The sequence below is a fragment of the Ailuropoda melanoleuca genome, chromosome 1, assembly GCF_002007445.2.
Source record: "Ailuropoda melanoleuca isolate Jingjing chromosome 1, ASM200744v2, whole genome shotgun sequence".
In the NCBI taxonomy this organism is placed as follows: Eukaryota; Metazoa; Chordata; class Mammalia; order Carnivora; family Ursidae; genus Ailuropoda; species Ailuropoda melanoleuca.
This window is the reverse complement of record NC_048218.1, coordinates 79,615,511-79,628,205: the sequence shown is the minus strand read 5'-3', so window position 1 is coordinate 79,628,205 and position 12,695 is coordinate 79,615,511. Positions and strand designations below refer to the sequence as shown.

General features: G+C 58.5%; 2 protein-coding genes across 2 annotated transcripts in view; one reads left to right on the top strand and one right to left on the bottom strand.

Annotated features, from left to right (window-relative positions):
* Positions 1–362, bottom strand: part of THPO (thrombopoietin) — an 8,302-nt gene extending 7,940 nt beyond the window's left edge. Inside the window, exon 1 of the mRNA XM_034661747.1 lies at positions 348–362. Within this exon, the coding sequence (XP_034517638.1) occupies positions 348–360 (13 nt within the window). The 5' untranslated portion in view covers positions 361–362. The remainder of the gene's footprint in view (positions 1–347) is intronic.
* Position 363: 1 nt separating this feature from the next.
* On the top strand, positions 364–8,612 carry CHRD (chordin; the record flags this gene model as incomplete). The annotated part of the gene is made up of 21 exons (XM_034672143.1): positions 364–505; positions 665–793; positions 884–983; positions 1,107–1,194; positions 1,555–1,696; positions 1,832–1,972; positions 2,056–2,138; positions 2,215–2,362; positions 2,513–2,619; positions 2,725–2,844; positions 3,696–3,852; positions 4,208–4,428; positions 4,904–5,017; positions 5,347–5,628; positions 5,716–5,809; positions 5,926–5,982; positions 6,261–6,364; positions 6,818–6,920; positions 7,508–7,662; positions 7,834–7,936; positions 8,170–8,612. Coding segments are annotated over 21 exons (2,643 nt in total), but the record flags the coding sequence as incomplete, so codon positions are not given.
* Positions 8,613–12,695: the final 4,083 nt, after the last annotated feature.

Here is a 12,695-nt window from a genome sequence, read left to right as displayed (position 1 = left end):
TATATATATATATATATTCCCCCCCCCCGCAGAGAAAGTGGGGAGGAAGTGCCCTCTCCAAGTCTCAGGTGTTGACTGTCATTGATCATCCACTATGTGTCAGGCTCTTAGCCAACGGTTTCTTCTGTGTCTCACTTAACTCCTAGAATAGTCCTGCTAGGTACACACTATTACTTCCCCCATTTCCCAGATAGGGACCCTAAGGCCCAGAGAGGTTAAGTAGTTTGTCTAGGGTCACACAGCTTGTAGGAAGCAGAGCGGTCTGACTCCATGGGATGAACTTGCTCTGGTCCCATGACTCTCTCCTGCTTGCCCCGGGGTCCCACCAATTGGCGTCTGGCACTCACTCGGTTTTCCCATCTTCCCCGAAAGCAGCCTCAGTGGGGTCGTCGCACGAGGGGCCCAGGCAGGGTCAGCTGCAAGAACATCAAGCCCGAGTGCCCAGCCCTGGCCTGTGTGCAGCCCCGGTTGCTGCCCGGACACTGCTGCCAGACCTGCCCCCAGGGTAAGGTCTGCTCCGCGGTGAGGGGAGGGCGGCACGGCAGTGATACTTGGTCCAGAGCCACACGGCTGGGGCGGAGGCTGGGGCGGACGGAGCAGATGGAACGGCCAACTGGCCCTCCTAGTGCCCAGCTGAAGCCCGGGATTCCCCCTCCCGGCTTAGAGCGCAGCGGTCCCGAGAGGCCGCCAACGGGCCTGGCCTTCGAGTATCCGCGGGACCCAGAGCACCGCAGCTACAGCGACCGCGGGGAGCCGGGCGCTGAGGATCGGGCGCGTGGAGATGGCCACACGGGTAGGTATGGGCCAGGCAGGAGCTGGGGTGGTGGCGGGGGCCGGGCTGCCGCGGCAGGTGACAATACTCCGGGACATCTTTTCCTCGCAGACTTCGTGGCACTGCTGACAGGACCCAGGTCGCAGGCCGTGGCTCGGGCCCGAGTGTCTCTGCTGCGCTCTAGCTTGCGTTTCTCCATCTCCTACAGGCAGTGAGAAAGGGGAAGATGGGAGGAGGGGTCAGCTGGGGCCTGGAGAAGGAGAGTTGGGAGAGGCTGGAAGAGCTGCTCCTGGCCTAGGCTCAGAGCCCATGCTCACTGGACCCTCATTCTCAGGCTGGACCGCCCTACTCGAATCCGCTTCTCAGACTCTGCGGGCAGCGTCCTGTTTGAACACCCTGCAGCCCCCACTCAAGATGGCCTGGTGAGATGATGCCATTTACGAGTGCTTATCCAGTCTGGGCACTGTACTGACAGCATGCTCTGAGTTGCCTCCTTGGGTCCTGACCACAGCCCAGTGAGAGGAAGGCACTGACATTATGATGCCCATTTTACAGATGAGGGAACTGAGGCTCATAGCAGAATGTGATTTGTTCATGGTCACACAGCTAGTAAGTGGTTGGGCCAGGATTTGGACCCCGGCATCTGGCTCCAAGGCCCCTTCTTAAGCTTCCTAGGAGGGCTTGGGGCTCCTTCCCATTTTCCTTCCTCACGAGAGCTGGGCCTCTCAGCTGGCCTGTGTTGCATACTGTCTGAGTAGGGCCTTCTTGTCTCTCTGCTCCAGGTCTGTGGGGTGTGGCGGGCAGTGCCTCGGTTGTCTCTGCGGCTCCTTAGGGCAGAACAGCTGCATGTGGCACTTGTGACACCCACTTACCCTTCAGGGGAGGTCTGGGGGCCTCTCATCCGACACCGGGCCCTGGCTGCAGGTGAGGGAGCAAACGTGAAGTTTCCCTGGACTTCCCTGGACATGAAGTTCTGAGTCTTCTCTATCCCCAGGAATCGAGTGGGCTGAGGAGGGGACTTCCTGATGGGCTCTCATGGTCCTTCCTCCTCCCCCTCAGAGACCTTCAGTGCCATCCTGACCCTAGAAGGCCCCCCACAGCCTGGCATAGGGGGCATCGCCCTACTCACTCTCAGTGACACAGAGGACTCCTTGCATTTTTTGCTGCTCTTCCGTGGACTGCTGGAATCCAGGAGCGGGGGTAAGCGGGACGGGGCAGGCCATGTGAGGAGAGTAGGGAGAGCACCTGTCCCTCAGAGGCATCCACACGCGTGGCCGTTGCAGGACCGGCCCAGGTTCCCTTGCGGCTCCAGATTCTGCACCAGGGGCAGCTACTGCGAGAGCTCCAGGCCAATGCCTCAGTACAGGTGAGTGAGGGTCTGGCTCCTGCTGCCACCTGCGCTGGCCTCTTGCTGCACCCACCATCACTCGCTCTGTCCCCAGGAGCCAGGCTTTGCTGAGGTGCTGCCCAACCTGACAGCCCAGGAGATGGACTGGCTGGTGCTGGGGGAGCTACAGATGGCCCTGGAGAGGGCAGGTGGGCCAGGGCTGCGCATCAGTGGACACATCGCTGCCAGGCAGAGCTGCGATGGTGAGGCGGGGTGGGGCCTGGCACCCCGGGCACACACCACTGAGAGGCACAGACAAGCGGCCAGGGTGGGTATGGGAGGAATCCTGGGGGCTGAGGGGCGATGAACGGCCGTGGGACAAACCTGCCTCCACCTTTCCTGTCCCCCTGCAGTGCTGCAAAGTGTCCTTTGTGGGGCCGATGCCCTGATCCCAGTTCAGACGGGTGCAGCTGGCTCAGCCAGCCTTACGCTGCTGGGAAATGGCTCCCTGATCTACCAGGTAAGAGTCAGGGGCTGCACGGGTGAGATGGGCTTTGGCCTGCATGGTTCAGGCCTCGGGGCTTCTCCGCCACTCCAATTTGCTCTCCCCAACCCTGCCCCCCAGGTGCAAGTGGTGGGTACAGGCAGTGAGGTGGTGGCCATGACGCTGGAGACGAAACCTCAGCGGAGAAACCAGCGCACTGTCCTGTGCCACATGGCTGGCCTCCAGCTGGGAGGACACACAGTGAGTGCTGTCGGCAGAGCCAGGCCACGGGGCCCATGCACTGGGGTAACAACTCAGGGGCGTGGAAAGCCGGGCTGGATGAGCAGGGATGTTCGGAATCATTCACTCAATCACAGGTTCTCTCATTGACACACTGATTCCCTGGGTACATTTTTAGGACACCTCAGGCTAGGGACCGGAATATGGAGAAAATCAGATGTGTCCCCATCCTCAGCAATGTCACATCAAATGGAGGAGTTGGACAGGGAGACCTCGTCATTAGAAATGTGATAACCATGGGTGCCGCTTACTGAGCCTTTCTCTGTGCTGCATTTTTTTTTAAGATTTTTTTATTTATTTATTAGGCAGAGATAGAGACAGCCAGCGAGAGAGGGAACACAAGCAGGGGGAGTGGGAGAGAAAGAAGCAGGCTCCTAGTGGAGGAGCCTGATGTGGGGCTCGATCCCAGAACGCCGGGATCACGCCCTGAGCCGAAGGCAGACGCTTAACCGCTGTGCCACCCAGGCGCCCCTCTGTGCTGCATTCTGCACTGATCGCCTTTCTTATATTATTTTTGGCTCTCACGGTTCCCATTTTATAGATGATGAAGTGAAGGATCAGAGAAGTTAAATAACTCGAGATTGTTGCATAGGTAGGAAGTGGCAGAGGAGGGACTTGAACCTGGGCTTGCGAGGTGCTTATCCAGTTATGCGTGTGTGTGTGTCTGTGTGTGTGTGTGTGTGTTGGGTGTAACGGGGACACAAAACACAGAAAGGCATTCGGAATCTTGGGCTTGTGTGAAAGCTGAGGAGGGGTTCATCTGGAATCTGGCAGGCTGCAGCTAGGGCTCATCCTTCCCTGCACCCCCCCAGGCTGTGGGTGTCTGCCCTGGACTGGGTGCCCGAGGGGCTCATATGCTGCTGCAGAATGAGCTGTTTCTGAACGTGGGCACCAAGGACTTCCCAGATGGAGAACTGCGGGGGCACGTGTCTGCCCTGCCCTATAGTGGACACAGCGCCCGCCATGAGAGTGAGTGGCCCCAGGGCTTCGCCTGCCTTCTGGCATCCTCAAATCTGTGACTCAAGCATGTGAGGGGTGGTGCCAGGGGGCCAGAGCCTGGTATGTCTTTCTCTGTGCTTGAGCAGCAGGTTGGCATCTGGAGAAGGTGGGGTGTAGATGGTGGCCCTGCTGGGAGACCCTCTCCATGGCCATGGTGCAGGGGTCTAAAACTTGCTGCCCCTCAGCCCTGGGCCTATGGACAGTGTCCACCAACGTGTGGAATGCGTGTCAGGGGAAGACGGGGGAGATGGGGAATACTGGGAAGAAGGGAGTGGCTGCTCTAGGCCCCCTCCTCATCTATCACCTCTCCTCTGTCTGGATCCAGCACTGCCCGTGCCCCTGGCAGGAGCCCTGGTGTTACCCCCTGTGCAGAGCCAGGCAGCAGGACATGCCTGGCTCTCCCTGGATACCCACTGTCATCTGCACTATGAAGTGCTGCTGGCTGGGCTTGGTGGCTCAGAACAGGGCACTGTCACTGCCCACCTCCTTGGGCCTCCTGGGATGCCAGGGCCCCGGCGGCTGCTGAAGGGATTCTATGGCCCAGAGGTGAGGACGTGATGGTGGAGGAAGCTTGGAAAAGATCTGCATTTTTTTTTTTTTTTTTAGCATGGAGGGTTATGCAGGCCTGTGGCGGGGGAAACAGACAGCAGGTAGCCCAGTGTGGCAGAGCTGACCTGGGCTCGGGAGTCAGACAGCCCTGGCTGTGAATCTGACTCAGCCTTTTAGTATCCATTCTCCTTCCTGCATCCTTCTCTGGTGGGATCTCTTGGATAGTTTGTAACTCCCTGGACCTTCAGAGGAGCAGGTGGGATGGAGCAAGCAAGCCTGGTCCAATGGGGTGGACTGCCCGGACGTGGAGTCAGAGAGACCTGGCTTCTGAGCTCCACACCACCACTAGTGGGCTTCACTTCCCTGAAGGCCTTATTTCACCTCCCTGTGTCGCAGTTTCTTATCTATGAATTGAGCCCTGTAGGCACAGCCCTGGAGCCCTCCTTCCCATCCCTTATCCTGTCTCTCACAGGCCCAGGGCGTGGTGAAGGACCTGGAGCCTGCGCTTCTGCGGCACCTGGCGCAGGGCACCGCCTCCCTGCTGATCGCCACCAAGGGGAGCCCCCAAGGGGAGCTCCGGGGGCAGGTGGGCAGGCAGTGTGGGCCACGGGGGATGGTTCAGAGTTGAGCGGGCACCGTGTGCTCTTGCCTCAGTCACTGGCTCTCTCCGAGCCCTGGGGGTGGTGGTATCTCATTCCCTGGCTGGTCGGGAGGATGAAGCCGACAAGGTACACGACGAGGCTGGCAGCAGGCCACCCTATCCCTGTTTGGTGGGGTGATTGCTGGCGCTAATAGCGTCTTCCCGGGGCGCAGGGGTGCTCAGAGGTCGAAGTGTCTTGGACAGGCAGGCTGGCCGCGGCTGGCGGAGACGCGAGGGGGAGCCCGGGCGCTGCCTCAACCCGCTTCTCCTCCCAGGTGCACATTGCCAACCAATGCGAGGTGGGCGGCCTGCGCCTGGCGGCAGCGGGGACTGAAGGAGCGTGGGCGCCCGGGGCTCCGGATGCAGCGGTCGCCGCACTACCCGCGCTGCCCGCGCTGCCTGCTGTGCTCGGCCCGGACGCTCCCGCGCCAGCCAAACCCGGCGGACCCGGGAGACCGCGAGACCCCAACACCTGCTTCTTCGAGGGGCAGCAGCGCCCCCATGGGGCTCGCTGGGCGCCGAACTATGACCCGCTCTGCTCGCTGTGCACCTGCCAGGTAGGACACCACCGAAGGGCCGTGCTGAGGTCTGGGTTCTGGGGCAAGGGTCCCAGTTAACCCCCCACCCCCCACCTCTCTTTGCAGAGACGCACTGTGATCTGTGACCCCGTGGTGTGCCCCCCGCCCAGCTGTTCCAGCCCAGTGCAGGCACCGGACCAGTGCTGCCCTGTGTGCCCCGGTGAGTGTCCTGCCTGAGTGGAGGGGGTCCTGGAAGGTCCACCCTGGGGGATGAGGCCTCTAGGGAGGGAAGGGGGGTGGTCATCCCCTGCCTTCACTATTTCTTTGGCCCCACAGAGAAACAAGATGTCAGAGACCTGCCTGGGCTCTCACGGACCAGAGACCCTGGAGAGGGTGAGCTGGAAGCCTGCGTGCAGGGGTGGAGAGCTGTTGGGTGGGACCAGGAGGGGGACGAAAGGGTGAGGATATATGTGTGTGGGGGGGGATAGAGGGAGGCTGAGGGGCAGAGATTCCAGATGACATCTGACAAGCTTCATTAGTCATTGGTCCACAAATGGGCCCTGGGGTTAGAGTAGTGTGGGGTTGGCCTGAGACTCCAGCCTTGATTGTGGGCCCAGCCAATGAGCTCCATACTCATGGCAGCTGGGCACTGTCCCCCCCACCCCCACCAGGCTGCTATTTTGATGGTGACCGGAGCTGGCGGGCAGCGGGTACCCGGTGGCACCCCGTCGTGCCCCCATTTGGCTTAATTAAGTGTGCTGTCTGCACCTGCAAGGTATGCCGCCCAATCCTCTCTGGCGCCGTGACCCAGCAAGGTCTGCAGAGGTGGGGAGGGGGCTGCCAGAAGAAGAGAGCCCAGCCTTGGTGAGGAAGGCTCAAGGATTGAAGCACTATGAAAAGTCCTCTGAGCTTTGAGAGTTAGCTTCCTGCAGGAAAAGGGCAGGGCTGACGTGGGTGTGAGTTCTGGTTCTGCCTGCTGACTCGCTCCATATAGCCCTGGCATTTTCTGTACCTCCCTGAACTTCCCTTTCCACTCCTGTAAGCAGACAGGAGAGCAGCTACATTGCAGGGCTACCATGAGCATTTGAGTTCAGGTATAGAAAACACCAGTCCAGGGCCTCTGAGTGAAGGGCCATGGAAATAAAACATTTGAGGGATGGGAAAGGAGAGGGAGGAAGCAGGAAGCTCCTTTTCCTTTCTGACACCCTCCCTCAATGGATCCCTACAGGGGGGCACTGGAGAGGTGCACTGTGAGAAGGTGCAGTGTCCTCGGCTGGCCTGTGCCCAGCCTGTCCGTGCCAACCCCACTGACTGCTGCAAACAGTGTCCAGGTGAGGAGGGTTCTTGGGGCAGGCGAGGTGCTTCCCCGCCTTGTCCTGGGTGAGGGGGTGCATGGTGACGGGGTGCATAGGGAAGGTGGCTGGAAGGGACGTCTCAGCTAATTCAGCATTTACTGAGCACTGCTCTGTGCCTAGCCTGCAGCCAGGGCTCTACATGCATTTGGAAAGAATGTGCACGTATTTATTAGTGGGCTATGGTGGGTTCCAGTTCCTGCCCCATCCGTCCCCCCTCCCTCCCTCCCTTCCTTCCTTCGATCCAACCATCCAACCATCTATTCATCCATCCTTCCTCCCATCCATACTCACTCTCTCCCTCCCTCCCTCCAATCCAACCACCAACCATCTATTCATCCATCCTTCCTCCCATCCATCCATCCACCCACCCATCCATCCATCCCTCCACCCACCCATCCATCCATCCCTCCACCCACCCATCCTCTCATCCAAATTTGTCACCTACTAAGTGCCAGAAACTGCTAGGTGTTGCAGATCCAAAGACAAATAAAACCTGGGTGGCCCTCACAGAACTCACATCCGCTGAGCTCTTCCTCCCTCCCTCCCTCTCTGCCTTCCAACAGTGGGGTCAGTGGCCCACCCCCAGTTGCAGGACCCCATGCAGGCCGATGGGCCCCGGGGCTGCCGTTTTGCAGGGCAGTGGTTCCCGGAGAGCCAGAGCTGGCACCCCTCAGTGCCTCCCTTTGGGGAGATGAGCTGTATCACCTGCAGATGTGGGGTGAGTGGGGAGTGCGCTTTGTGTGAGGTGGGCATGGGGGGGGCTGGCCTAGAATGGGGAGAACTTTCTGGGGAGGGCAGCCTCCTAGGAGTGGGCTTCCCTGAAGAGGCTGAAGCCTGCTGTGTCTCTGTGCCTCTGGGTACCCTCAAAATCTGCTCTGTCCTGCACCAGGCAGGGGTGCCCCACTGTGAGAGGGATGACTGTTCACTGCCCGTGTCCTGCGGTCCAGGGAAGGAGAGTCGCTGCTGCTCCCACTGCACACCCCGGCGGCGGCGTAAGTGAGGGGGTTGTCTGTGGGGTGCCTGGGGAGGGAAGGCGGCACCTGCCACCTGCCAGGAGCCCTGCCATCTGCTTCACGAGTGCCATTCCATTCCGCCACACAGCAGCCTTGTGGACTTGGTATCCATTGCTTTTTCTTTACAAATGAGATTTCTGAAGCTCAGAGGAATTAGGCAGCCAGACCAAGGTCACACAGCTCCAAACCTTGCTCCCTTCTGTCTCCAGCAGCTCCAGAGACCAGGACAGTTCCAGAGCTGGAGAAAGAAGCTGAAGGCTCGTAGGGAGCAGCCAGAAGCCACCTGACCAAGAGGACGGGCCTGGGCTGGGGGAAGGACGGGCGCCAAGGACCCTGCATTCTCCTGTGGGAAACCCGGTGCCTTTGGCCCCTCTTTTCTGCTTCTCCCTCCCCCCACTACCTCTGGGAACCACACCTCCACGAGGGGAAGGGGCAGCCAGGGCAGACCAAGGCCACGGCCACTCCAGCTCCTGCCCTGTCACCCTCCAGCCTCTGCCTTGGAAGCCCAACCCCTTTCTTTCTGTACATAATGTCACTGGCTTGTTGGGATTTTTAACTTATCCTCACTCAGCACCAAGGGTCCCCACTTCACTCCTGCTGCCCCTGAGCTGAGCAGAGTCATTATCAGAGAGTTTTGTATTTATTAAAACTTTTTTTTTTCCACTCTCAGGGCTCAAAGTTGTTTCTTTGTGACCAGGGACCTGAGTGGGCCCCAGTGGAGAAGGTCTGAGAGTGGGAGCCCTGGCTCCAGGGGCTTCCCTCTGAGCCTTGGGGAGCGTGAAGAGACCAGAGAGGGAGAGGGGCGGTACAGTCATTGGCTGGCATGCCCGGATTCTGCAGTGGGGCCTGGCACTGTCACTGAGACGGACCAGAGCCTCAAGAACTCAGGCAACCCGACACAAGTGTGGTTTCCCCTGGCCTACCTGTAGCTGGCATTTTGCTGACCCCGTGTTTGAAGTGGCTCCAAAGAGAGAAACAAAAGTGCCACCAGCCTCTATCTTCTTTGTCTCAAGGGAAGCAACCACGCCCCTGTTATTCTTTTCTGGAAATGAATTGTGTTCCAGACCAGTTCGGGGGCAAATCTGGATCAGAGTGGACTGGAATCGGCCCTGGCCTCGTTCTTGGCTGAGCTTATCTTGGGACCAAGTGATGTACAGAATAAGATAGGACCCCTCCCCCCTGCCCCCCCTTCCTGCCATCAGCGACCTGGCAGGCCCACAGAGCTCTGGGTGGGGGTGGGGGGGCGAGGGAAAGAAAAGTGTCAGGATAGAGAGCTAGCAGTGTATGTCCCTGCAGATCTATCTTCTGTATGAACAATGTGGGATAAAGTGGGTGTGGCATTTTATGACCTGGTCGGGTACTGGGAAAAGGCAATCATAGCTTTCTCGTTCAGTGCGAGGCATGCCGTGCGTGCCTAAGAAATTACTGTCTTCGCCCATGGAAGGTCTAGTTCTGCTGTTAACTAGCTGAGTTATTTAACCTTCAGGAGTCCCCGTTTCCTTTCTGTAAAACTGCTATTGCCCTCACAGGATTCGATCAGAGCCTGTGGCTGCCGCAGCCCTGTGCCCAGCGCACGTTAGCTGGAAAGGCGCTGTGGCTGAGGTAGGGTTCCTGGAGCTGGTTTGAAATGAATGGCAGGGAGGGGCGCCTGGGTGGCACAGCGGTTAAGCGTCTGCCTTCAGCTCAGGGCGTGATCCCGGCGTTCTGGGATCGAGTCCCACATCAGGCTCCTCCGCTATGAGCCTGCTTCTTCCTCTCCCACTCCCCTTGCTTGTGTTCCCTCTCTCGCTGGCTGTCTCTATCTCTGTCAAATAAATAAATAAAAATCTTAAAAAAAAAATAATGAAATGAATGGCAGGGAGAAGTCTGGGGAAGAGTGTGGCAAAGGGTTTCAATGATGTGATGTTCTGCCGAATGCCCAGGGGGAGTGGGGAGGCTGGTTGGAGACGAAGGGGTGGTAAGGATGGGGGACACCGGACTTGGCCAGTCAGTAGGGTTGTCAGTAGGGGGAGGGTCAGATTGGGAAGGCAAAGCTGCAGGGTTGGCACGGAGCTAAAGGCAGGGAACAAAGGACGGGGCCAGGTGTGCTGTGATGGAGGATTTGGCCTGGAAATGGCTGTGTTGACAGTATTGTCCTCCCTGGTGAGGGAGTTTCGAAGGAAGAAGGGTTGAAAAGGAAATTTTGCTTCTTCCATTTGACATGAGTTTGCTACTGATGCTCACAAGACGGGAGGAAGGGCAGAGGCAGTGAGCACCCACAGGGTGGCTCGATGGGCTTGCTCCACGGACCCTGACCCGCAGGCCCCATCAGGGCTTCAGAGCGGTGTCAGGGGCTGGCAGCCAGGTGCCCAGGGAGAGCGGTGTTCTCCTCAGCCACCAGTCCCTGAAACGCCTCTCTCATCATAGCCTGCATTGCCCCCAAGGCTGGCTGGTCCCCAAGCCCTGCTGAGCCCCAGGCAGGTGCTGTGGTGACCAGGGCAGTCCAGCCCTGCGTCTGAGGAGCGCGGCAGACGAACGGGAAGCCCTGACCTGCAGAGACCTCAAGAGGGCACCCCAGCCATTCCCCTTTAGGCAACTGCAGTCTCAGCCCGGTCCCTTTCTAACAACAACTGAGGGGAAGCCCGTTTTCCTGGGTGGCCTAGGTCAGTGTTTCCAAACAGTCGCCGGTAGGATTTACGGTTTGACCTCTCACCGCGGGGCAGTCAGGCCTTCGGCTTCCCCCAGGGTTTGGCAGGGCCTCAGGGCCAACAAGAGATGGAAGGTCGCACACGGGGCTGCGTGTGGCCAGGGGAGGACTGGAGGTGATTCGGACACGTCTGCTTGGTGAGGAGAAATCTTCATGCACAGCCCTCCGCTTTTCCGCGTCTGACTTGTGACCAGCGGCTTGCGCCTGCTGTGGGGACACCACTTGCCAGCTTTTAGGTGTCCCATCCAGAGTTGGTGTCAGGTGAGGAACAGCCACTTGGAGCGATCGCGTGGTGGCGCTGCTGGCAGCCACCGGTCCTGCCTGGGGCCAAGTCTCCGCGCGGAGCCTGTGCAGGTGTTCGATTAAAGGCTGGTGGTGGCTCAGGAACGCCTTTTTCAAGCCCCGCCCGCGGTCGCGGGGAGGGGCCGCCCTCTGGGGGGAGGGGCCGCCCTCTGGGCGGAGGGCGCACTGGCGCCGCGAGCGCGGAGCAGCCCAGGCGCCTCCCGGGAACGGGGAGCCCGGGCCCTGCCTGCTCTCCTGCCATCTGGGCACCATTTCTGAGAAAGCCTGCATTCCGGAGAAGAAGTGGTTGCCTTCAGAAAAGTTTCCGAACAACGGTTTTATTGCATTCCACCTCTTTTTACAAAAATAATGGGAAATGGGAAAAAAGGTGACTCTTCTGACACAACGAAAGTGGCAGAGGGGGAGGTTTCACAAGGGCAGAGTTGGGGCGAGGAGGGAGCTCACCAGGTGGGCTGAAGGGACACATTTTAGCTCAGAGACAATGTGTGAAGGAAGAAAGCATGAAGAGTATGTATGGAATACGAGAAATGCATCGTTAAGGATGACAGAAGTGTCGTACACCTGAAGCTGATAGAATACTGTGCGCCAGTTATAATGCAGTTAAAAAGACAACAAATGGGGGAAGAATTCTTAGGGTTTGTGTAATGATCATGCTCTGATTATAACACTGTTGGCCTTTGATATATGTTTTCATGAACAAAAGGAGCTGCCAGAATTCGTCTACTCACCGCAGAAGTAAGTCGTTGTGAATAATTACGGTAATACACAAAAGTGTGAGGGAGAAAGAAAAAGTCACCTGTTAGAAAGAATCCCAACCCCTGGATAACTGCTCTTTAAAAATCCCTGGGGGTGGGGGGTGGGAATCCCTGGGTATTTTTCTGAGTTTTAGTTTGCCCTGCCCCCTCCCGGGTTCTTGTCCCTGTAGCAAGTCTGTCCCCACTTGTGAAGTGAGTGATGACTGTTCTTGACCCGGTGGAGGGTATTTGTATGATAACCTCCGGAGCTGGAGCACACGTAAATTTGCACAACTAGGAAAAGCAGGAGATAGCATTCAAGGGAAATATGACGCTTTGCATTTAAAATGCCAGGGGAGGCAAAACTCCAGAAGTTCTGAGAAAATCCTCACCAGCTCAGAGAACTTGGCAAATCAGCGTTGAGTGATTTGACCTTCAGCAGACTGATGAGAGCCCCCCAGGGGTCCTGGCTCCTCACTGCGGGGGTATTGGGTGGGTCTGGAGGTTATCCCCTCCTCCTGTGGGCAGCAGAGGTTGGCCAGTGGATCTGTCTCCTGGCTGGCCAGGGCCCCCGCTGTCCCTTGGGAGGAGTCATTCACCATGTTTTCTTGTTCTCTTGCCTTGGCTGGGCTGGCTCCTGGGCTGAGACTCAGCCGCCTCCTCTTTTGGAGTCCCCAGTGCCTGGCTGAGTCCCTGGTCCTACTGCAGGGACAGAGACTCGTCACTCTCCAGTTGTGTGGTGGGACAAGAGGGGGAAAGGGGGAAGTAGCAGGTGACAGTGGAAGGGGAGCTGCCAATGAGCACCCCACTGAGTCCTCCACGGAGGGGGGGCAGAACTGCATCTGCATTCAGCACGGGTACTAGGAAGACAGCTCTGCCACAGACAGGTTCTTCCAGCTCAGTAGCTGGTGGACCAGATGAGCCTGGCGTGGCTGCTGAAGCAGTACATGGGACTGGCACAGGTGGCCATGGCTGTGACTTTCTACACTCATGGCGAGGGCACCCTGGGGAGCCA